The sequence below is a fragment of the Oryctolagus cuniculus genome, chromosome 7 (genome assembly GCF_964237555.1).
Source record: "Oryctolagus cuniculus chromosome 7, mOryCun1.1, whole genome shotgun sequence".
NCBI classification, from domain to species: domain Eukaryota; kingdom Metazoa; phylum Chordata; class Mammalia; order Lagomorpha; family Leporidae; genus Oryctolagus; species Oryctolagus cuniculus.
In genome coordinates, this window is record NC_091438.1 from 22434965 (window position 1) to 22458687 (window position 23723).

Sequence of the window (23723 nt, forward strand, 5' to 3'; positions counted from 1 at the left end):
CCAGCCCTCTTCCGGAGACCTCAAATCCCACCCTAACGCCCCACTGCCCAAGTTCCTTAAGCTAAGGTTCAACCGGATTTACAAGTTTGAGGGGGGAAAGCATGGATTCTCTTTAGTGAGGCCTCTGGGGAACACAGGGCTCCGCGCTCTGGGGGTCAGCCAGAGCCGGCGGGTGAGGTGCACCGCCTCCCCCCCCCCCCCCCCCGAGATTCCTGGCAGAGCGGAGCAAGGTTTGGGAAATCCTGCTGCCTCTAGGACCTAGAGGATCCGAGTAGGGGGTCACCCTCCCCGCCCCCCAGCGAGGTCGGCGCCGGAACTGCTTTAATGGGAACCAGCGGCCGGGCGCTCCGGGAGGGCTGCGGGATTCCTGCGCAGGTCTCAGGGGGCCATGCACTGCGCGCGCCCAGCCGGGGGCCACTCGCGGCGGCCGCAGCCGGGCCCGGCCTCCCCGCGAAGCTCCACGGACGCCCGGCGGCACGGCTGCAGAATCCGGGCTCTGCGCGCGATTGCCCACACGGAGGGCGGGCTAGGGGCTGACGCGGTCGCGCCCTCCAGCAGGGGGACCGCCCCCAAAGGGCTCAAACCCTTCCATACTTCGTGCTCTCTCCTGGGGACGGGGGCGGCGGGAGTGGCAGAGAGCAGAACCCAGAGGCGCAGCCCGGCTGCCCGGGGTGGGGTGTCCGCACGTGGAGCCGTCGCTGGCGCGAGCGCCGAAGGTCAAGCCCCCGAGGACGCCGCGGGGAGGCTGCAGGAGCGTGGGGTGGGGCCTGGGGCGCAGCCCGAGAAGTGGGAGGGGATAGGTTGAGGGGTGGTCTCTGAGGAGGAGCCAGGCTGGACCGCATTGTTCCGCACTCCGTCGCCTGGTGCGCGCGGCGCTGGCCGGGGCGGGCGCGCTGGGCTCTGGGTGCTCAGCTTCCCGGATTCCTCTCCCGGCCCCCGGGCCCCGGCCTCGCCGCTGCCCTGCTCGCCTGGGGTGGGGGCGGGGGTGGGGGTGGCATGCGGGTCTTCCGAGGCGGTGCGGAGAAGGGGATCCCTCTGCCCCGCGCTCCTGAGACTGCCCCATCGCGGGGTGGGGGTCACGAGTTGGCCGCTTCCTCCCGGTGAAACGATCCGGAGGCGGGTGGGCCGTGGGAAACCAGGGTCAGTGACCCCTGCCGCGCCACAGGCGCCCGAAAGAGTGGGGTGCCTGGGTCCCCAGTGATGGCCGCCGGCCGCCGCCGCCGCGCGGAGCGGTTGCGCGGACATTGGGGCGCCCCTCCCTAGCGGGGCTCAGCTCCTCCGCGACCCCGGCCCGGCCGGCAGGATGGGGGGCGGCGGGTCAGCCCTGAGGGTCTGTGCCGACCACCACGGGGGGATCAACTGGCTGAGCCTGAGCCCCGACGGGCAGCGACTGCTGACGGGCAGCGAGGACGGCACTGCCCGGCTCTGGAGCACCGCCGACGGCCAGTGCTGCGCGCTCCTGCAAGGTAGACCCGCCTCGCCGCGCGCTCCCGACCCCCTCCCTTGACTTCCCCGCCGCCAGCTCACCTGCCCCAGGCAGAGGACCTGACCCTTCGTCCGCAGATCCCCTTCCCTGTCCGTCCCCGCACGCTGGTGGAAGAGCGCTCGCCCAGGCCAGAGTCCGGCGCACCGCGGCCAGGGGTAAAAGGCTGCGGGTGCGGCTGGGGGTTGGTGGGCCGAGGGGCGCCCGCTGCGGAGGCAACGACCATGTGTCAACCGGCTGTACCAAGTCCTTACCGCTCCGACAGTTTAACAAACAAAAAGTTGCACCTTCACTCTTGGGAAGCAAGCCTTGCCTGGCCTCTGGGTAGCCTTGTGACCTTTGGCTGACTGTGGGGCCATCGTGGTGGGCAGTGACGTCCCGGACGTGTGTCATCTTCACTGTGTTATCTCACGAGCAGACGTAGCTGCTGAGGCTCAGAGCCACCCAACTTGCCCTGGGTGGCACAGCCAGCGTGGACAAGTGTAACAGATTTGTCCCACCCTGGCCAGCTGTCCTCTCTCCTCTTTTCCCCACCCCTGCCCCCCACGTCTCTGCACTGTGGAAGGAAGGGGAGTGGGCTGGGACTGATCCAAGTTTCTCAAAAGAGGGGTGAGACAGCAGTGTATCACACAGTGTACAGATTTGGTGACAGTTCTACAGGCACACACCTGCTGATTTGGCCTGTGTGCTGGGTGTGTCCTCCCCCCACCCTGCCCCCCTGGGGCCTGTGTGTTGCCTGCAGGGATGGACGGTGATCCTGCCAGAGTAGCCCGCCCAAGGCCCCTGGCGAGACAGCAGGCTTTCTGTCCTGGGTGTCCCCCCACCCCCACCCCACCCCCGGCAAAACCTGGGCGGCTTCTTTTCCTTCCATAGGATATTAGCCTCAGTATTGGCTGCTCCGGACACTGTCGGCTTTAAACAAAAACAGGGTAGATATTTCAAAGCTCGGTAAGGAAGAGTGTGGGCGAGAGTTGATCTCGCAGTCCCCTCTCCCCTAGGTAGTCACACACGTTGGTGAGCCCTCTACTAAGCGTAGAAGATGGGAAACACGCTAGAAATTCTTCATCCAACTTGCATTGCTTCCCAAACATAAGCCTTTATTTGGAGGGGTTTCAGAAATGCAGAGTCCTGGGCCAGGGCTCCCGTGATTTTTTCTTCCCCCATGAATAGGACTCTTGAATTGTTTCTTTTTTTTTTTTTTAAGTTTTTATTTATTTATTTGAAAGGCACAGTGATAGAAAAAGAAGAAGAAATCTTCCATCCTCTGGTTCACTCCCCAAATGCCTGCAACAGCTAGGGCTGGGCCAGGCCAGAGCCAGGAGTTCCACCTGGATCTCCCATGGGGGTGGCAGGAACCCACCTACTTGAGCCATCATCTGCTACCTCCCAGGTGCATTGACAGGACGCTGGATTGGAAGTGGAGCTCAATCGTGGACACTCCAATATGAGATGTGGGCATTTTGAGTGGCAGTGTAACCTGCTGTGTCACAAGCTCTGTCTCTGGAATTGCATTTCTTCATTTTTTTCTTAAAAGATTTATTTATTTGAAAGGCAGAGTTGCACAGAGAGAGAGAGAGATTTGCCATCTGCTGGTTCATTCCCCAAATGGCTGCAAAGGCAAGGAGTGGGCCAGGCCAAAGCCAGGAGTCTCAAACTCCATCTGGGGCTCCCACATGGGTGGCAGGGGCCCAAGCACCTAGACCATCTTCCACTGCTTTTCCCAGGCGCATTAGCAGGGAGCTGGAGCCAAAGCAGAAAAGCTAGGCTGGAATTGGTTCTCTGATACCGGATGCCGGTATCACGGCCTGTGGCTTAAATGCCCCTAGAATTGGCATTTCTAACAAGCTCTGGGGTTGGTCTGATGCTCAAGTAACCAGGGAGCCCTGGGGTCCAGGTCTCATTGTGGGAGCCCAGCTTATTAGCTGAGTTTCTCCTGTCAACAGCCAAGCTTTTCCAGGCTCGTCCTGGCCTGGTGGTGCCTGGCTGACCACCCTCTCTGCAGCCTGACCCATCCCCCAGGGTGCACCTTCCTGCCCAGCTCTGCACCTGGCGTCTGGGCCTCCTTCCCTGGCGCCCACTTGGGTGGCCCTCATAGCTCCTTGTTTGAATGCTCTGGGGGGTGGGGCAGTGTCCGACCTTCTGCCCTAGCTAAGGGCCATCCTCCCTGGAGCGGAAAACTATTGGCCAGCTGCTTGGCTGTCTCCCCCACCACGAGAGTTTCTGCTGTTACAAGGGTTGGCATTTCAAGAATTTTTAAGGACAGAGGGGACAAAGGTAGCCTTTCTTTATTCTGAGGTCACTAATAGATTCAAGCTGTCCAGGAGTCATCTTGGGGGTGTGAGGGTCTCCTATTGTGTGGCTTCCCCGGGGAAAGCCAGGCCTTTGCCAGCCCCCTCCTGGAGGCTCCTTTGTATTGGTGACGTCAGCACATTTATTTAGGACCCTTGATTTTATGAATGTTCATCTGAGTGAGATGCGTGAGTAGTCCTCAGGACTCTGCCATCCGTGGGTGTGAGGAGGTGTGGACTGATTTGCCGACACAGCCCACTCTCCACGTTTTCTAGATCCTACCCTGGGAGGTGGGTGGGTGCTGTCTGGTGTCCCTGAGGTCCCAGGACTGGTCCCAGGTCACGGGGCTGGGCCAACAGCAGGGAGGGCATCCACCCTGCCTCGTGGCTGCTGCTCATACCCGGAAACAGGGGCTATCTTTATTTTTATTTATTTATTTTTTTTGACAGGCAGAGTGGACAGTGAGAGAGAGAGAGAGAGAGAGAGAGAAAGGTCTTCCTTTTGCCGTTGGTTCACTCTTCAATGGCCGCTGCGGCCGGCGTGCTGCGGCCAGCACACCGTGCCTATCCGTAGGCAGGAGCCAGGTGCTTCTCCTGGTCTCCCATGGGGTGCAGGGCCCAAGCACTTGGGCCATCCTCCACTGCACTCCCTGGCCACAGCAGAGAGCTGGCCTGGAAGAGGGGCAACCGGGACAGAATCCGGCGCCCCGACTGGGACTAGAACTCGGTGTGCCGGCGCCGCTAGGCGGAGGATTATCCTATTGAGCCGCGGTGCTGGCCCACAGGGGTTATCAATGGCAGCCCCAGAAAAGCTCCCGACTCCAAATTCAGAGCTCCAGCCTCTGTGGAGTGCTTGCTCCCTGTATGGCTCTGAGCCCCCAGAAGCCCTCTGATCAAAAAGCCTGTTGGTCAGTTGTGAATTTCTTGGACAGAGTGGCTGGGCTTGATGGTTCTCACTGTGCCTTCCTCCTCTGAAGACAAGCATCTAGCTCTGTCCTCTGTAGCAGAGGCAAGTCGGGGGCCGGAGGCTTCCCTGTGTATCTCGCAGAGTTTAGGGCAGGAGGGCTGATCCTGTGCAGCAGAACCCTTGTGAGGTTGTTGCCCTTGAAGGCTTTGGGGTGGCAGAGCTGCGCTCTCACTGTGGACTGTTAGCTTTCAAATGCATGGAATCCGTTTTCAGATGCAGTTGACGGCTACTCCCAGTCTCCCCATCTTTCTCACTTTTCCCCCTGAGAACTCACTTGGGGGCACTTCACTCCATCAGTGAGCTCAACAACACTGCCCAGAATGGCAGCGCCTAGGACTAAGGGACGCAGCCCAAAGGGTGTGCCCACTGTAGCCAGTCCACAGTTTTTCTCACTGTGTCTTCTAATGACTGGGAAATTGACGACTGAGAGATTGGGTTTGACCCCTATTTCCTGGGAGCCCCACAATGTGGGCCTGGTGCTTTTTTTTTTTTAGATTTTATTTATTTATTTGAGAGGTAAAGTTACAGAGAGAGGGAGAGACAGAGAGAAAGGTCTTCCTTCTGTTGGTTCACTCCCCAAATGGCCGCAACGGCTGGAGCTATGCTGATCCGAAGCCAGGTCTTCCCACACGGGTGCAGGGCCCAAGCACTTGGGTCATCCTCCACTGCCTTCCCGGGCCACAGCAGAGAGCTAGACTGGAAGAGGAGCAGCTGAGACTCGAACCGGCGCCCATATGGGGTGGCGGTGCAGCAGGTGGAGGATTAACCTACTGCGCCATGGCGCCGGCCCCCGCCTGGTGCTTTTGAACCTGTCTGGGTTGACAATTGCTGGCCTCCGGTGAGCGGAGAGCTGGACTGGACTCCGAGTGAAGCTGGATTGCTTGGGTTTGAATCCTGTTTCTTCTTCTGCCACCGTTTCTTCCTCTGTACCCTATGCTAGCAATGGTAACCTAGCCGAATGGAGTTGCGGTGGGGGTGAAACCAATTCGTGAACAGCTCTGGCATCGCATCGTCTTACCACTCATGCCTGTGTCCTGTGTGAGTTGGTCATTGGCGCCTGACTTCACCAGGTTACAGGTTCCTCCTAATTTGTGTCTCCGACCCTTTATTGTCCCCTTTGTGAATGGGGAAACTGAGTCTCAGATGGGCTGACCTCCTGAACAGGTGGTACTTGAGCCAGACTGATGGGTTGACTGTGCTGGGCGCCGTGGTCGGTTTTGAAGATGCAAGAGGGCACGGGTCCTGTCCCAGTGAATGTGCAGACTGCATTGGAAATGGTTGAGGACCTCTGTGTGCAGTTGAACTTGTGATAAGCAGGCACTCTGGGGGTAGCCAGGGTTCAGCTCTTGGCCCAGGTGGGACTGGAAGGGAGACTTGAAGCAAGGGTGGCATTTGGAGGGGCTCAGTGAAGGAGGCCACCGAGACTTCAGGTAGGATGGAAGCAAAGGCTCGGAGACCCGGCTGGGCCGGGGGCAGAGGAGCTGCAGAACGGCAGAAGTTTGGTGGGGGAGAAGAGGTGCACACTTTTTCCTCATGAGCTCAAAACTCAGGTGTGCGTGTGTGTATGTGTGTGTGTGTGTTTAAAGATTTATTTATTTGAAAGTCAGAGTTACAGAGAAGCAGAGAGAGACAGAGTCTTCACCTGTTGGTTCACTCCCCAAATGGCCACAACAGCAGAGCTGCACTGATCCGAAGCCAGGAGCCTAGAACTTCTAGGCCTCCCACGTGGGTGCAGGGGCCCAAGGACTTAGGCCATCTTCTACTGCTTTCCAAAGCACATTAGCAGGGAGCTGGATTGGAAGTGGAGCAGCCAGGACTGGAACCCGCATCCATATCGAACCAGCACTGCAGGTGGTGGCTTTACCTGCTATGCTACGGCACTGGCCCGCCAAGTACATTTTTAAGAAGATCTTTTATTTACTTGAAAGGCAGAGCAACAGAGAGAGAGATAAAAAGGAGAGGGAGAGAAAGAGATCTTCCATCTGCTGCTTCACTCCCCAAATGCCCTCAACAGCCAGAGCTGGGCCAGGCGGGAGCCAGCAACTCCCCTGGGTCTCCCACATGAGTGTTAGAGGCCCAGGTACTTGGGCCGTCGTCTGCTGCCCTCGCTCTCAGGTGCAGTAGCAGGGAGCTGGGTCAGAAACAGAGGCCAGGACATGAAGCAGGCATTGCCGTGTGGGATGCAGGTGAATTAAACAGAGGTTTAACCCCCCAGTGCCACCACAATCCAGCTGCTTTGCCATCACTCGCTGCTAACAGGGGTGCGCGTTGGTAGGAAGCTGTACTTAAGAGCAGAGCTGGGATTGGAAAGTAGGCACCCGACTGGTGTCTCAACTGCTAAGCCAAATGCCTGCCCTAGCAGTCTGCTCTAAGTAGAGATGTGAGGGAAGCCCGTTCCAGTAATTCACTCTTCAGTTCTTTGGAGTGAATTGAGATGGGCGCAGAAGGAGGCAGGGGAGCCGTGGCCAAGGTCATGGGAAGGGTTAGGGCCAGGGGGAGGTTGGGCTGGAAGGGGTGAGTGCTGCTGCTCAGCAGGGGTGAGAGCACAGCTGGCCTTTGGGATCCCTCCAGAGTCGCCAGTGTCACTGCCCGCTGTAGCCGCCACACCCCTGCACTCCTGGGCTTGCCGAGATGGCATTGCAAGGTGGCGGCACCCTCCAAATTAGGAGGCAGAGTCTAAGGGAGGTGCACCCTGCAGAACTGTCTTCTCTCCCTGACAAGTGAGGGTGAGGAGCGGACCCGCCTCTGTGTCCTGCCCCGGAGTCAGCTGGGGAGAAGGCTGAGGCTTTTTGCCACTCCTGCTGGGTCTCCCCCTTGTCCTGCAGGCCACGCAGTGGGGGTGGGGAGGAGAGCAGGGTGGGAAGCGAAGGGGAGGGCTGCAGACAGCCTTCGGACAGCTCTCTCCGCATATACTTGCTGTGTTGCAAGTTAGCAATGGCATCCCTGTTCCATGCAGCCATCAAGCCGGCCAGATCCTGTGTTTTGTTTTTTAAAGATTTATTTATTTATTTGAAAGGCAGAGTTGCAGAGCGAGGGAGACACAGAGAGGTCATCCATCCACTGGTTCACTCCCCCAGCTGGCCACAACAGCCAGGGCTGGGCCAGGAGTCCTGAAATCCGTCTGGGTCTCCCATGTGGGTGGCAGGGGCTCAAGCGCTTAGGCCATCGTCCACTGCTTTCCCAGGGAGCTGGTTTGGAAGTGGAGCAACCAGGACTCCGACCAGCACTCCTAGAGAACTGCCAGTGTCACGGGCGGTGGCTTAGCCCACTGGGCCACAACAGCAGCGGCCCCAGAGTCCGCTTTTATGCTAAAACAAAGGTCTGGTGCAGCTGGGCTGTCCCCTGGGGCACCAGGCTCCTGGCTGCAGCCTATCCCTGCCCAGGAAGTGCAGGGAGGGAGTAGCTTGGCTTTGAACTTGCTGCAAGCCCCCAGCATGCGGGCAGGGAGGCGGGAAGGGGCCCCCTACCTTGGCAGGAAGCCCTCGGGCCTCAGCGTGTTCTTTTAAACATAGCTGTGTCTTATCTGCATTCTTCATCCTTTCGAAAATATTTGTTTTTAGTTGGGGCGTTTTTTGCTTATTCTGCACAATTCCAGCAGCTGAAGGCCCAGGCGCTGTGTTCCCTGGAGGCGTGGGGGGCCCTCCCTCAGCCATCCCTGGTGTCCGGAGGGGGGCGGAGGGGGGCGTGAGCGCCCTGGGTGGCAGACCCTGAGGGTCTTGGGTTGGTGGAGTCCTGTGGGATATGGATCTTGGGGGTCAGGCAAAGTCCTTGGCTGGCGGGCTCTGACCTGTGACCTGTGCGGGTTTATCTTCAGAAGGGGCGGGGAGGTGAGTGCTTGGGAACCCAGAGGCAGGGGCTTGTTCTCCGCGGGGCCCTGGCTCCACCGGGAGCCTCGGCTGGCTGAATGCCAGGCCCAAGTTCAGAGATGGAGGCTTGAGGTCAGCCAGGCCCAAGTTCAAAGATGAAGCTTCTTCTTTTACATTGGAAAATGTAACTTCCTTTCTATCTTGCCTCTTCCAGACTTCATGCGCACTTACGTTTTATTGATTCACAATCTGTATATCCTTTTACCGCATTACACTTGTCATAAAGTGATCTCCCGGCTCAGGACTTCAGCTACCCAGGTTTGGTGGCTGTAGTTCTGGCCACTGGCTTTGAATTCACCACCCACCCCCACCTCTACCTCCCTGCCCCTGGGATGGGATGGAAATGGCTGGACACACAGTGCCTGGCTCCCTGCGGGCACCTTGGCTGCCTGTCCCTGCCCGGCCTGCAGGGAGCCTGAGGTGCCCCCCCACTCCCCCCGGAGTCCAAGCTGAGCCCACCCGGTGGCAGCAGCGAGGGTGGGACAGAGGGTGGGACAGATCTGGTTTCAGGGAAAGTTTGTTGACAACTGAAAAATATTTTATAAGCTCTTGGGGGCTGGCAAAAAATCTGGGCCGTGTTTTGCCAAACACATTCTGCCCTGAACTTTGAAGCCAACGTGTATTTTCAGGGAAACATAATCTGTAGTTTCTTCAAGTGTTTACTTGAGCCCTACATTGTTTTCTTAAAGGCCTGATGCACGCTCTCCAAGAAGATTGGGAAACTGTCATTTAAAAAAAAAATTCCATTTCCTACAACCCAGGAAGTTGACTCCAAGGGGCTACATCCAAGACCCCCAGCCCCAAATGAATCAGCTTGAACCACCAGCAGAGTCTGAATCTCTCTCTGCCCGATACCAGACATCAAGAGAAAATTTTTACTTTTATTTATTTATTTTTAAAGATTTACTTTTTTATTTGAAAGAGTTACAGAGAGAGAGAGAGAGTGCGCCTCTACCCGCTGGTTCATTCCCCAAATGGCCGCAACAGCCTGAGCTGGGCTGATCCAAAGCCAGGATCCAGCAGCTTTTTCCAGGTCTCCCTGGTGGGTTCAGGGGCCCAAGCACTTGGGCCATTTTCTACTGCTTCCCCAGGCCATTAGTGGGGAGCTGGATCAGAAGTGGAGCAGCCAGGACTCGAACCGGCGCCCATATGGGATGCCAGTGTTGCAGGCGGCGGCTTTACCTGCTGCACCACAATGCCAGCCCCAAGATAAATGTTTTAAATCAATCAGAATTAATGTGATAAATATTCCTCCCAATAAGTATCCCCCAAATCTTGTGAGTGTTTGAATCTATCAGTTTTCTCATCTGTAAAATGGCTCTTAGTTCTAACATTCCTACATTCTATTGCTAGTCCGGCCTTAACAATGGTTCTCCCAGGGGAATCGTCTTTACCTGTGGCTCACCCTCTGCCTGCACCAGGTCCCAAACTCCTCAGCCATCAGCTCGATTCTGCCCTGAGAGGCCTCCCAGGCCCCCGGTGCCTCCAGTGCCCATGTGCTGTGTGCTGCCCTGAAGTCCTGGTGGGAGCCTCCCGCGGCCTCTGGGAAGCCTGGTCCAGCCTCTGGCCAGTGCAGGAGCTGAGCCCTGTTGAGCGCAGCCTGCACTCGCGCTATGGGAGCTGTCCTGGAAGGGGGCGTATGCGTTGATGGTCTCTGTCTCTCCGGTTGTGTCATGGGCCACCGCAACAAATGAGCACGCCTGGCGCTTTGAAACAGTTCCCGTGTGTTCTTGCAGTCTGTGAGGGCCACGAGCGTGCAGTCAGTGTCCCTGGGCCAGCAGGTAGCCACACCCCTCGGGAAGCCTGTGGGGGACAAGCCATGCCTGGTGGCGTCCAGCTTTGGTGGCTGCTGGCATTCCTTGGCTTCCGGCTGCCTCTGTCTTCACGTGGCTGTCTCTCTCTCTCTCTCTCTCTCTCTCTTAAGATTTATTTATTTGCTTGAAAGTCAGAGTTACATAGAAGGAGAGGCAGAGAGAGAGAGAGAGAGGGAGAGATCTTCCATCTGCTGGTTCACTCCCCAGTTGGCCGCTACAGCCAGAGCTGCGCCGATCCGAAGACCAGGAGCCAGGAGCTTCCTCTAGGTCTCCTACGTGTGTGCAGGGGCCCAAGGACTTGGGCTGTCTTCTACTGCTTTCCCAGGCCATAGCAGAGAGCTGGATCGGAAATAGAACAGCCAGGTCTTGAACCGGCGTCCGTATGAGATGCAGGCACTGCAGGCAATGGCTTTACCCGCTCCACCACAGCGCCAGCCTCACGTGGCCATCTCCTCTGTGGGTGTCAGATCCCCCTCTTCCTTTCTAAGGACCCTTGTGATGGCATTCAGATCCCTTCCAGATACTCCAGAGTGAGCGTCCCAAATCAAGATCCTCAAGTTAATCACTTCTGTGAAGGTAACACAGGACCTGCGAGCTTTGGGCCTGCCGAATGCAGGGAAAACAGCCAACCCCTCGCCTTGGCTGCACCGCAACTCCTGCAGCTCAGTCTGCACGACGACCCCTTGAGGCGGGCGCGGTCACTGCAGGAGGCTGCGCAGGTGAATGCGCTTTGCCATGGGCAGTCCCAGGACCTTGTCCAGCCTTCCCGGCTATGGAGCCCGTAGCCTTGGCCCCTGTGCGTCTGCCTGTGTAGGCTGGGTTTGCTGAATAGGCCTGGAGACTGAGAAGGCACAATAAGGAAGGAAGAGGAGGGGGACAGTGGAAGAGAAGCTTCGGGGCTAGGGGACTGCCCTGCGCTGCTCCCAGGGCCCCAGGCTTCCGACAAGCTCCCGGACTGAAGTCCGCATTTAAAAGGGACTGGCAAGTCCCGGGCTGGTCTCCCACACTCCTTGCCCACCTCCCCCTTCCTGCAGGACATGAGAGCTACGTCACCTTCTGTCAGCTGGAGGACGAAGCCGCCTTCACGTGCAGCGCCGACTGCACCATCCGGAGATGGGATGTGCTCACCGGGCAGTGTGTGCAGGTGTACCGAGGACACACGTCCATTGTGAACAGGTCAGCCCGCCCTGGGGCCTGGGCCGCGTCCTGTCCATGGGACGTCAAGGGGACAGAGACCCTGGACTTTGAGGAGTCTAGGTTTTCTGGGGAAGTCCCTGTGTGGACAGCAGCACACAGGGACAGAAAGTCTAGGACGGAGGTGTCCCTGGGCCCAAGTGCCCACTGCCTGGGGCTGCAAGGAGGGTTGGGAAGGGGAGGCGTGGGAAAAAGGGCGCACCCCTGTGAGTTGTGCCTGTCACCCCCTCCCCCTTGAGGGGCTGCTCTGCCAGCACAGCGCCCCCTGCTGGGCACCGGACAGGCATCGGAAGCCTATAGGGCGCCTCCTGCTGGGGCAGAGGAAGATGCTGAATTCATTCCTGTCGTCAGACCAAAGAGCAAACGGAGAGAGATTGCTATAAGATGGCGGGGAGGGTGTTTCTGAACCTTTCTGTGTGGTTGTTGAAAATATCCCACCCCCTCCCCGAGAGGGTTTGAAGTTTTCCTTTCTTTCCTCACTGAGCTGAGCAGTAGACATTCCTTTGCTGATCAGATCAATGGACACCATCTGTGTGACTTGAGATGCTTGCTCGGGCTTCTGGGGGGTTGCCCAGTACCGGGGCGCGGGGTTGGGGCGGCAGCCGTGGCGCCTGGCAGCCTTGTTGGAGGGCGTGGGCGGGAGGGGAATGGGAAGGCACGGGAGGCTGATCTCCGCAGGGGGCCGGGGCTGGCGCTGGGCCAGCAGAGAGGCCAGGGACACAGCTGAGGGGCTGTGAGAGTGCAGGGTGGGGCAGGCATGGTGGGTGGACGAGGGCAGCAGCGGGGATCAGGCCAGCAGCCTGGGGTCCGAGCACCCGCAAGGAGAAGGCCGAAGAGAGACCAGTCTGCAGGCCCCCAGGCACCAGGGAGGGTGTCGGCCCAGCCCCTGCCTTAGCTGAAGTAGGCGGGGCCAGAGACCTGCCCTGGGAGCAACAGGCCGGCCTCTTCTGGGCACCCTGACCTTCCTGGAATGCAGTCTGTCCCGGAAGTTCAACAGTGTGGGGGTGGGGAGAACCCCCTGTGTGAATCAGTCAGCCAGGGCTGTGGGGGGCGGGAGGGGATGCAGTGTGTCCTTGACTGCTGGCTTGTCAGAGCTAAACGTGAACAGTGCAAGGTGGGAATTCTTATCTGCCAGCCTTAGTCTCCTGGGCACACACACACACGCGTACACATATGTGCGCACACATGCAATCACCCGTATACAACACAAACGGAACGCACACACAACACACGCAGACACCCAGACACACGCTCCTACGGGTGCACACACTCTTCCCATGAGTCCCTGGTCAGGTAACCGTGATCATGGCGGGTGAGTGCGAGGCCCTTGATCACTTGCTCCTGTTTCCAGGGCTGTGCTGGGTGTGTGAGTCTGGGTTGGGGGGCACCAAGCCCCTCACCCCGTCCCTGCCTTCTCCCGCGGGACCACAGCCAGCAAGCTGCTTCCGTGCCCCATAGCAGCACCCATTGGGCCACAGTGCCAGAACGTCACTTTCCTCTTGGGAAAACGGTGCTTTGTGGGCCGAGAGTGCGCGTGTCAGCGCATCCTGGCTGAGTCACTTGCAGCAAATGCAGGGGTTCCTGCAGAGGGCAGGGGAGGGGCAGCAGGCGGTCCCGGGACTGGGTCTCCTCCCAGCCGTGCAGGGGCCAGCTCGGGTCCTGATTCAGGAGGGTCTTGACCCTTGGCAGCTCCTCTGTCCCATTCCAGCAGGGACACACGTTCCTCCCACCCCACCCCTTCCTGCTGCAGCCAGGGCCTGAGCCCTGTGGCCTCCCCTGGGGATGAGAGATGTGCGAGGGGCGGGAACCCAGGCCCTTTGAAGTGCTAGGCGTGGTTGTGCTCAGGAGACAAACGGGAGAAGTTCTTAGCATTCTGCACCCTGAGATCCAGAGGCGGGCCTGCTGACCGCTTGCTCCCTCGGGAGGCGAGGCCCCCGTCGCTCTCCCACCCGCAGTCCCCGGGCCTCTTGGCCTGCTGGGAGCCTGGGACCCCACGAAGGCTGCCACTGAAGCTGCAGCTGAGCCGACAGCCCACCTCTGCCCCACCTGCTGCAGCGTTGGGTCTGGGAGCTGGAGTGGCAGGAGGTGTTTCTGGAGTTCCTAACAGCTGTCTCCCTCAGCCCCAGACTTCCTGGGAAGCTCAGTGCCCTCCGTCCTTGTCTCCCTCCTGCCCTCCTCCTTTAACTGTCATGAGCGGCTGCCCTGAGTGCAGCCTTGGGCGGGAGCAGAGCCTCTGACCTTACTCCCCGCTGCAGGTGCAGGGCGGGTGAGCAGGTGGCTGAGCGCGGGGATGGGTCACAGAAGGGAAGTCAGGGTGGCTTCCTGGAGGTGGGGTGCTTTCAGCTGGGCCTTGGAAGGTGAGTGTGTGGACCGGAAGAAGAGGCTGCTGCAGCCGCCGGGGCTGAGGCTGGCTCGCAGGGGGCGCCGTGTGGATCCCATGGACCCTGACCCTGCCTCTGATGCCCCCAGGATCCTGGTGGCCAACAACCAGCTCTTCAGCAGCTCCTACGACCGCACAGCTCGCGTCTGGACGGTGGACAAGGGACAGATGTCCCGGGAGTTCCGGGGCCACCGCAACTGCGTGCTGACGCTGGCCTACTCTGCCCCCTGGGACCTCCCGGAAGCTCCCTGTGCAGAGGAGGCGGCCACGGCGGCCGGCGGGCTCCTGGTGACCGGCAGCACAGACGGCACGGCCAAGGTGTGGCAGGTGGCCAGTGGCTGCTGCCACCAGACGCTGCGGGGCCACACGGGCGCCGTGCTGTGCCTGGTGCTGGACACGCCCGGCTACACGGCTTTCACCGGCAGCACCGACGCCACCGTCCGCGCCTGGGACATCCGGAGCGGGGAGCAGCTGCGGGTGTTCCGGGAGCACCAGGGCTCCGTCATCTGTCTGCAGGTGAGAGCTGCCCTGCCCGGCCCGGCTGCTGTGTGCATCGGCTCCGCGGGGACCACGCACCCCAGACTGGTGGGGGAGGGGCGCCCTACTGCACGAACGCCCACCCACACGACCTCTTTTTGAAGACCTTTCTCGAAATAGGGCCACCTTCCCGGTTTGGGGGTGGGGTAGGGCTTCCGCAGGGAACCCGGGGTAAGAGGACTTGGCTTACAGCTCCCGGCTGCTGTATCTGTGTGGGGAGGCTGGGCCCAGCCCCTCTGCTGCCAGGCTGAGGCCCTCCTGACCTCCACTGGCTCCCCTCCCCTTCCCTCCTCCCTCCTCCCCTCCTCCCCTCCTCCTCTCCCCTTCCCTGCCTCCCCATCCTCTCCTCTCCTCCCCTTCCCTGCCTCCCCCATCCCCTCCCCTCCCCTCCCCTCCCCTCCCCTCCCCTCCCCTCCCCTCCCCTTCTCTTTTCAAGCAGTAAGCATGCTAGCCAGGTTTAGTGGCGCGAATGCCAGGCAGACAGACAGGCATCTGGGTAAAGAACTGAGAGCCGGGTCTGCCGTCTGCGTCCACACTGGAGGTTTATGGACATGCGCACGGGCGCCCCCTGCCGGTCTGCGTTCTGACTGGAGGTTTATGGACAAGCGCACGGGCGCCCCCTGCCGTCTGGTGGAGGGCTTCTGGGCGCTGAATTCCCTGGCCCCTTCCAGGACCTTATCCGCGCAGTGTTATTGGACCTTATAGTCCCCTTGGTGCAGGGCCAGGGTGAAACATTTCCAGTGCAAAGCATAGCAAATACACGTGTGTGCTCACTCTTTTATTATTATTATTTAAAGGTTTATCTATTTATTTATTTGAAAGGCAGACGTACAGAGAGAGAGAGAGAGAGAGAGAATGAATGAGATCTTCCATCTGCTGATTCACTTCTTAAATGGCCACAGTGGCTAGGGCTGGGCCAGGCTGAAGCCAGGAGCCAGGAGCTTCATCCGGGTCTCCCACATGGGTGCAGGGGCCCAAGCACTTGGGTATCTTCCTGAGCTTTCCGAGGCGTATTAGCAGGGGGCTGCATTGGAAGTGGAGCAGCCGGGACTGCTGCCACATCCTGCTCTTGAAATTAGTTATTAACATTGGCCTAAAGGAGTGAAATGCTGAGACGGGCGCTGCGGCATTGTGGGCTAAGCCGCTGCCTGCAGTGCCGGCATCCCAAATGGGCGCCAGTTGAATTCCTGGCCACTCCTCTTCCGATCCAGCTCTCTGCTCATGCACCTGGGAAAGCAGTAGAAGATGGCCCATGTCCTTGGGCCCCTGCACCCACGTGGGAGACCTGGATGAAGCTTCTGGCTCCCGGCTTTGGCATGGCCCAGCGTTGGTCATTGCGGCCATTTGGGGAGTGAACCATGCGATGGAAGATTTCTCTCTCTCTCTCTCTCTCTCTCTCTCTCTGCCTTTCAAACAAACAAACAAACAAACAAACAAAGAGTGAATGTTTCCAATACAGCTAGAGAGAAAGGCAAGGCCCTGAGGCCAGAGAGGCAGCCTGAGATCACTGGGCCTGTGTTGTCCTGGCCCAGCCTCCTTGCAAAAGTGCTGTCACAGGGCCGACGCCGCGGCTCACTAGGCTAATCCTCCGCCTTGCGGCACCGGCACACCGGGTTCTAGTCCCGGTTGGGGCGCCGGATTCTGTTGCGGTTGCCCCTCTTCCAGGCCAGCTCTCTGCTGTGGCCCGGGAGTGCAGTGGAGGATGGCCCAAGTGCTTGGGCCCTGCACCCCATGGGAGACCAGGAGAAGCACCTGGCTTCAGATTGGTGCAGCACCAGCTGTAGCAGCCATTTCGGGGGTGAACCAACGGAAGGAAGACCTTTCTCTTTGTCTCTCTCTCACTGTCTATCTGTCAAATAAATAAATAAAAAATATTTTAAAAAAGTGCTGTTATAGCAAGCAGATCCTGAGGAGTGGGGGGCACCCTGCATCCTAGGACAACTATGAACGCCAGCTACTGCTTTATTCATTTTCACTTAGGTATTTATTTGAAAGGCAGAGACATAGAAACACAGAAATTTCCCATCTGCTGGTTCACTCCCCAAATGCCCACAACAGCCAGAGCCGTGCCAGGCTAAAGGCAGGAGCCCGAAACTCCATGCAGGTCTCCCACATGGGTGGCAGGACCAAGTACTTGCACCATCACTTGCTGCCTCCGGGATCCACATTAGGAAGAAGCCGGAACTGGAAGCCAAGCTGGGACTCAAACCCAGACATGGGTATTTTTTTTCTCCTAAGATTTATTTATTTTATTTGAAAGGCATTAGTTACAGAGAGAATGACACACACACACACACACACACACACACACACACACACAGATCTTCCATTCACCGGCTCACTCTCCAAATGGCTGCAATGGCCAGGCTTGGGCCAGGCTGAAGCCAGGAGCCAGGAGCTTCTCTTCTGGGTCTCCCACACGGGTGCAGGAGCCCAAGGACTTGGGCCATCTTCCACTGCTTTCCCAGGCCATAGCAGAGCTGGATCGGAAGTGGAGCAGCCAGGACTTGAACCGGCGCCCATATGGGATGCCCGCACCAAAGCGCCAGCCCCTGAATACCTGGGTGGTCCGATGGCTTCGGAATCCAGGGGCTGGGACTGCAGCCTGCACTCCTGATAGGGGAAGGGAGCCGATCGGATCGGCCCAACCTGCAGCACAGGGCCCGCCCTGCGGGATTGTCTTTAATCAGCGCGCCTCGGGCCCTCCTCCCTGTCCTGGGGGTGCCAGCCCAGGGGAGTCCTGTGCTGATCCCTGAAGGGCCCGCTGCCGGGCCAGCAGCCGGCTGTCGGGTTCTAGATCATTCTCTTGCTCGAAGTCCTGTGCGAGAGCCCTTCTCCGGGCCCCTCACCCCGCACCCAGGGCCACGGGAGTGGGCAGTGGGCGCTGTCGGGAGTGGACAGTGGGCGCCGTCCACCTAAAGCAGGTGGTCGCCTGGAGCCTGCAGCCGGCCCGGCCGCGGAGCCCCGGCTGAGGCCAGCCCCCGCCCTCCTCCCAGCTCGTGGACCGCCTGGTGTACTCGGGCAGCGCCGACAGGACCGTCAAGTGCTGGCAGGCCGACACGGGCGAGCACCTGCGCACCTTCTCCGCCCACAGACGGAACGTGAGCGCCCTCAAGTACCACGCGGGCACGTGTAAGTGAGCGGTGCCGCCAGGGGGCGCTGCCCACCCTTTCCTCTGCTGCTTGGCTTCTGCTTCGAGCCTGGGCAGCCCCCTCGGGACTGTCAGCACCTGCTCCTCCTGCGTCTGTCCCAGGCCCCCGCCCCCGCCTCCTCGCCGTCCCCTGCAAGATACCCCTGGGTGTCTGGAGGCCCTAGGGTCCAAAGCGCATCTCTAGGACACACTTCAAGTCTCCCAGCGAGGCAGATACCCGGTAATCCAGCTAGGCTCAAGGGCTACGTTGAAGCCCCTCCCCGCGGGCCCTCCCTGCTGCCCCAAGTTACCGAGGTTACAGGATTTAATTCCTGACCCTCGCGCCGCCCACGCCCGCTCAGCAGCCATGCTGTCTCTGGTCTGCGGGGTCGGGAGGCGGGAAAGGAGCTGGAGAGGCCTGGCAGCGAACCCCCCACCCACCCAGGGCCACATGCGCCCTGCAGCTTTTGCAAAGAGGCTACAGACGGACAGATGAAGGCAGGAAGCGAGGGCGAGGCGTGGATGTCCCCAGAGCAGGGAGTCCCCCAGGCAGTGCTTGGGAGACACACACACACAGAGCCTGGCAGGGGCAGCGCCCCCTGGCGGTGCTGAGGGGGTTGACACCCACAAGTCCTCCTAGCAATGACTGACTGAGCTGATGGGTAAGTGCCCAGGGTCTTGACGCCCGCGGGGGTCGTTACAGTCTCCCCAGGGCCCCAGCAGCCACCTGCTGCTCAGGGGCAGCCCCTGCTTGGGTCCCGTCCTCCCCCCCACCCCCCCCGCTCCCCTCGGGTGCTCCCTGGGATGCCTGCCAAGCAAACGATTCGCCTCCAATCCTGGAGTCAGGGTTGGCCAAGGGAGGGAGCTCCTGTAGTCTCAGTGTGACCGCCCCCCCAGCAGCTTCAGGCGGGAGGGGAGGGGCGAGAAATGCAAACTTCCTAGGCCCCTCCTGGTGACTGATGCTCCTGGAAGCCAGCAGAGAAGTTGGGTTGGTTGGAGGAAGCTCCCAGGGAGAGGAGACTGCTTCCCCTGCGCGGGGTGGGGGGTGGGTGCAGGACCGCAGGCAGATGGAGGGAGGTCCCTCTTTTCCACACACCCACAGGGATGGGGTGACACAGCGAAGATGACTCCTGTTTCCCTTAGGGGCGGGGTGGCGGGGTGGGGGCTTCTGCCTACTTCCGAATGACCCTTATGGCGTCCCTGCGGGCCAGCCGGGGGCCACACTGCTCTCTCTTCCTGGGCTCTGGGGAGAAGGTGGCGGCGGAGGCCCCGACGCCCACTGTGTGTCCACAGTGTTCACGGGCAGTGGGGACGCCTGCGCCCGGGCCTTCGACGCCCAGACCGGAGAGCTGCAGAGGGTGTTCCGGGGCCACGCTTTCGTTATCAACTGCATCCAGGTAGGACCTCCGCCGCCCGGTCCCTGGTTCCCTCTGGGAGGTGAAGACCTTCCACACCCTGTCTCCCCCCCACCCCGCCCCGCACCGTGGGCAGATGCGGTCCCCTCCGTCCGCACCCCCGCAGCGGGTGGCGGGCGCGCAAGCTGAACAGGCCGCCCGCCCACAGGTGCACGGCCAGGTGCTCTACACCGCCTCGCACGACGGCGCCCTGCGCCTCTGGGACGTGCGCGGCCTCCGCGCCCCGCGCCCCCCGCCGCCCAGGCGCGCCTCCAAACGCAGCCTCTCGCGCCTCTTCAGCAACAAGGTGGGCTGCGCCGCCGCGCCCCTGCAGCCGGCCTGAGCCCGCCCGCCTGCCGCCTGGCCCCGGTCCTGCTGCCTGCGGAGGAGCCCGGAGGAGCCCCAGCCTGTAGGAGAGCTGGGTGGCGGGGGTTTTTGTTTTTCCTCTGTGGATTTTTCAACGCCCTCCGCCCGTGGGGGAGGGAGAGGGTACTTGTCACTGGGGACCGTCCCTTGTGGCACCTCTTCCTCCCCTAAGCTGAGGTCGCGCCATCTGGCCTACCCGGGACCCTTCCCACTCCCAGTGTCCCAGAGACCCCTGAGAGCCCCTGAGGCCAAGTGCTTCCCGCTGCGAGGAGCCCAGGCCTCTTAGAGAAAGCTACTGAGCCAGACTGTTATTTCTGCCAGTTGTCCGCGAATAGGACCTGGCTGAGCGACTGAAATACACGCCCCTAACAGCACTCTCGAGTTGTGTCCTGTTTGCTTTGCAGTCTCAGCTTCCTTAACGGGACAAAGGTCCAGAAACCCAGGGGTGGCTGGGCTCCTGGCCTGGGCAGCCTCTCCTCCTGGGGAGGTCAGGATGGTCCCCCGAGTCACTCGTGCAAGGGGAAAGAACACCTGTTCTTTAGTCTGCTGGAGGACAGCGAGGACCCCGGCTTTGGCGCACCCATCATCGTCCTGCCTGGTGCTGGAGGGCCTCCGCTTTCGGGGTCTGGAGTAGGACAGACAACAGCCGGCTGGCGTCTTGTAGAGGAGCCAGCGCGGTGCCCAGCGTAGTCACGGCACACGGCACAAGCGCGCGTGCGCACACACCCCACTGGGGAGAGCCCTCCCAGGTGGAAGCGAGTGGGGCTTGGGCTGAGCAGGCCCTGAGGGAGGCTCCTGCCGCGCCCATCATAGCGCCTGAAGGGGCGCTCTCCAGGTCCTTGGCGCTGCTGCCAGCATTCACAATACCCCGTGCCCGGCCCTGGCTCACCCGCGGTGCAGGGAGAGAAGCTGCAGCCGACGGCAGTGCACCGTTAGCGACAGGTCTCCTGTGCAGAGCAAGCCTTGATGCAGACAAGTGTGCAGTTCGTGGTCTCAATGCAAGAGGTGTTTCTCACGGCAAGGTCCCACCGTTCCGGGATGCTCAGGCCCTGGGCGAACAGGTTCAGATCGCGGAAGATGCATACATTTGTGACTGTGCTGCAGGCCGACTCTCAAAACCCTGGGAGCCCAAGCGGTCCCCCAGGAAATCAAGCTGTTAGTAGCAAGCAGAGTCTGGGAGGAGCCTGCAGAAATGGGACACACACTCTTGTCCAGTGGGCTTTAGCACAGAGACCTGTGGGCAGCTCCTCCCCAGGCCAGCGGCTGCAGGGAGCAGCACGCCCACCAGAAGGTGGAGGGAGCCAAGGGGTCTGCCTGTGGCTACCCCCCGTGACGAGTCCTGGGACCATCCTGAAGTTCCCGTTCACAGACCCTGCTGGCTGATGCTGGCAGGTGACCTGCGTTCTCACCCCAGCAGCTCTGGCTCCTCCCCCATCCAGCTGCCCAGAGGGACAAACCAGCTGGGCGTGGGTCCTAGGGCCCGGGTTGCTGCACGTGTTCTGAGCCCCCCTGCTCCCCCCACCCCCCAAAGAGGAATAAATAAAACACTATTTTGCATCCAGACAGCACAATGCATTGGGAGTGATTTTTTTTTAATTTCCAAAGCACAGAAACCTTGTTCCATTTGAGAACATTATGAGAGGACTTCAAAAAGTTCATGGGAGATGGAATTAGAAGTTCAGGGGCAGGTGCTGCGGCTCACGGAGGTCAAGCTGCCACTGGGGGATGCTTGCACCCCATATCCGGGTGCTGTTCAAGTCCTGGCTGCTCAATCGAGCTTCCTGCTAACACACCTGGGAGCACAGTGAGTGATGGCCCAAGGACTTGGGTTCTGCTCTCCCGAGAGATCTGGCGGGCATCCCCGGCTTCGGCCTGACCCCGCCCCAGGCGTTGCGGGCATTTGGGAAGTGAACCGGTGCATGAAAGATGTGTCACTCTGCCTTGCAAACCAATCTTAAAAACAAAAATGCTTTATCTTGGTGCAAAAAATTTTTGAAATCCATGTTTTCTCATAACACTGTCTGCATACTTTATAGGTCCTTGATATGCAGGAATTTCAGAATTTTTTGCACCACAATAAACTCGTCTTTGAATTCCCTTCCCGTGAACTTTCTGAAGTCCTGTCTCAAGGAGAAACGCTCATTTCTGTGACTCCCATGAGCTCCGGACATTTACGCGTGAATCCAGACCTGGTCCCTTGAGCCACGCCAGTCACTCTGCTAGAAAGCAGGTGTACCTCTGAGCAATCTATTTGGTTGGCTAGGAGGAGGGGCCAAGAACAGACTTGGGGGCACTCAGCCTCGTGGTGAAGCAGTCAGGACACTGGAGCGCTGGGGCTGGAAATGCAGACTCGCAGGGGCCGAGTGAGGACTCAATGACTGGGTCCCTGCCGCCCACGGGGGAGACCCTGAACCGTGCCCCTGCACATGGCCAACCGCTGCGCGCACCTGGGCACTGAAGCAGCACGTGTGAGCCTCGTGTCTCACATGAATACTACTCACCAAGAAGACAAAGCAGGGGTAATCTGACAAGCCAAGCACAGGTGCACTTGGCCAGGGCCAACACACCTTATCCCAGCCTCAGGCTGACCTCACCACTTTCCTGAAGTCATCCCCCGACCCCCTACCCCCACCCCAAACCCCTCTTTGCGGGCTCTGTAACTGGACTCAGCGACTGTCCAGCCGGGCTCGTCTCCACACTCACCAGCTGGTGGGGCCGCAACCACCCCTGTGATCCCATGAACGGATCTCACGGTGGCTTCCCCCACATTGTGTCTGTGCTGGGCCCAGAGTGTTCCTTCTCCTCTGACCCTCCACGGAGAACCCTCCCGGGCCCTCCTCTGGCTGCCTCAGCCCCCTCACTCCCAGCAGCCACCGTCTGTCCAGTTTCACACCCCCAGAGGCGCCAGCCGCGCCTGGGTAACAGTGGACATCCTGCCCCACCTGCAGAACCGGCTTCTCCACAGCTTTCTTCACTCTGCTTCCTCCCTAGCCTCTCCATGATCATCAACAAAGCCAGTTCGGATGCTAGAAGCCTCTGTCTTGATCTAAGCCCACAGTGGTGCCTTGTTAGCCAAAAGCTTAAATTCAGGCCTGAAACGAAGACCAACATTGTCTCAGATATCAAGAGACTCATCACCAGGGCTGGTGCTGTGGCACAGTGGGTAAAGCCCCGCCCTGCAGCACCGGCATCCCCTATGGGTGCTGGTTCAAGACCTGGCTGCTCCACTTCTGATCCAGCTCTCTCTCTGCTGTGGCCTGGGAAAGCAGTGGAAGATGGCCCAAGTCCTTGGGCCCCTGCACCCACATGGGAGACCCGGAAGAAGCTCCTGGCTCCTAGCTTTGGGTCAGCTCAGCTCTGGCTGTTGCGATCACTTGGGGAGTGAACCAGTGGATAGAAGACCTCTCTCTCTGGCTCTAACTCTTTCAAATAAGTAAATCTTTAAAAAAAGAGAGACTCATCCCCTCAGCCCGTGGCCTCTACCCATCACATCCTGGGAGGTGCACCGCGGCCTGCCCTCCCGCCCCGCCTCCCCACCCCGCCCCGCCTCCCCTCCCCACCAGCACCCGAGCTGTACAGCAGATGTCCCCTGCTGCTTCTCAGGACCCTCACTCCAATCCTCACAAAACCCAGTGGAAAAAAGTCTTGGAAAGACACGAAGCTCTAGGTCACCCACACGTAATCTAGGAATTTCGGTAACTTATGGCAAAGGTAGCCTGGCAACTTCTGAATGTATTTCCCACCTCTGATCTCCAACACCATCACTCATTTTAAAAGAACGACAAGGTTCCCATCTGTCTCAACTGGACTGCTGTCTGCATTTTAGAAAATGTAGTTGTTGATTCATTTTATCTGAAAGGCAGAGAGGGCTGGTTTACTTCCCCAGTGTCCTGAGAGCCAGGGCTGGGCCAGGCTGAAGCCAGGAGCCTGAAACTCCACTTGGGTCTCCCGCGTGGGTTAGCAGGGAGCCAAGTACTTGAGCCATCATCTGCTGCCTCCCCAGGCGCACTGGATCCAGTCCGGAAACTAGATCAGAAGCAGCACAGCCAGGACCGGAGCCAGGTACTCTGACAGAGTACAGGCAACGCAACCCCTGTGCCCGCTGCCTGCCCCTGCTGTCCACATCTGATGACGTCACAGCCCTTCAGTCAGCCCGGTGAGGGCGACACGTGGCCCGTCCTGCCCACGGCCACGGGAGTTTCCGCTGACTCTGGATCAGGAATGCGTGTAGCACTTGACTCACTCACCGCCTGGCTACTGCCGGCCGTGCCCTGCGTGCTAGAAAGGACTTTTATTTAACACAC

The 23723-nt window shown here is 59.7% G+C and overlaps 1 protein-coding gene across 1 annotated transcript; it reads left to right on the forward strand.

Annotated features, from left to right (window-relative positions):
• Positions 1-315: 315 nt before the first annotated feature.
• WDR86 (WD repeat domain 86) lies at positions 316-19539 on the forward strand. The gene is made up of 6 exons (XM_002715060.5): positions 316-1466; positions 11453-11594; positions 14082-14508; positions 17526-17661; positions 18953-19056; positions 19223-19539. The coding sequence occupies exons 1-6, from the start codon at positions 1304-1306 to the stop codon at positions 19394-19396; spliced, it is 1146 nt and encodes a 381-aa protein (XP_002715106.1). The 5' UTR covers positions 316-1303; the 3' UTR covers positions 19397-19539.
• Positions 19540-23723: the final 4184 nt, after the last annotated feature.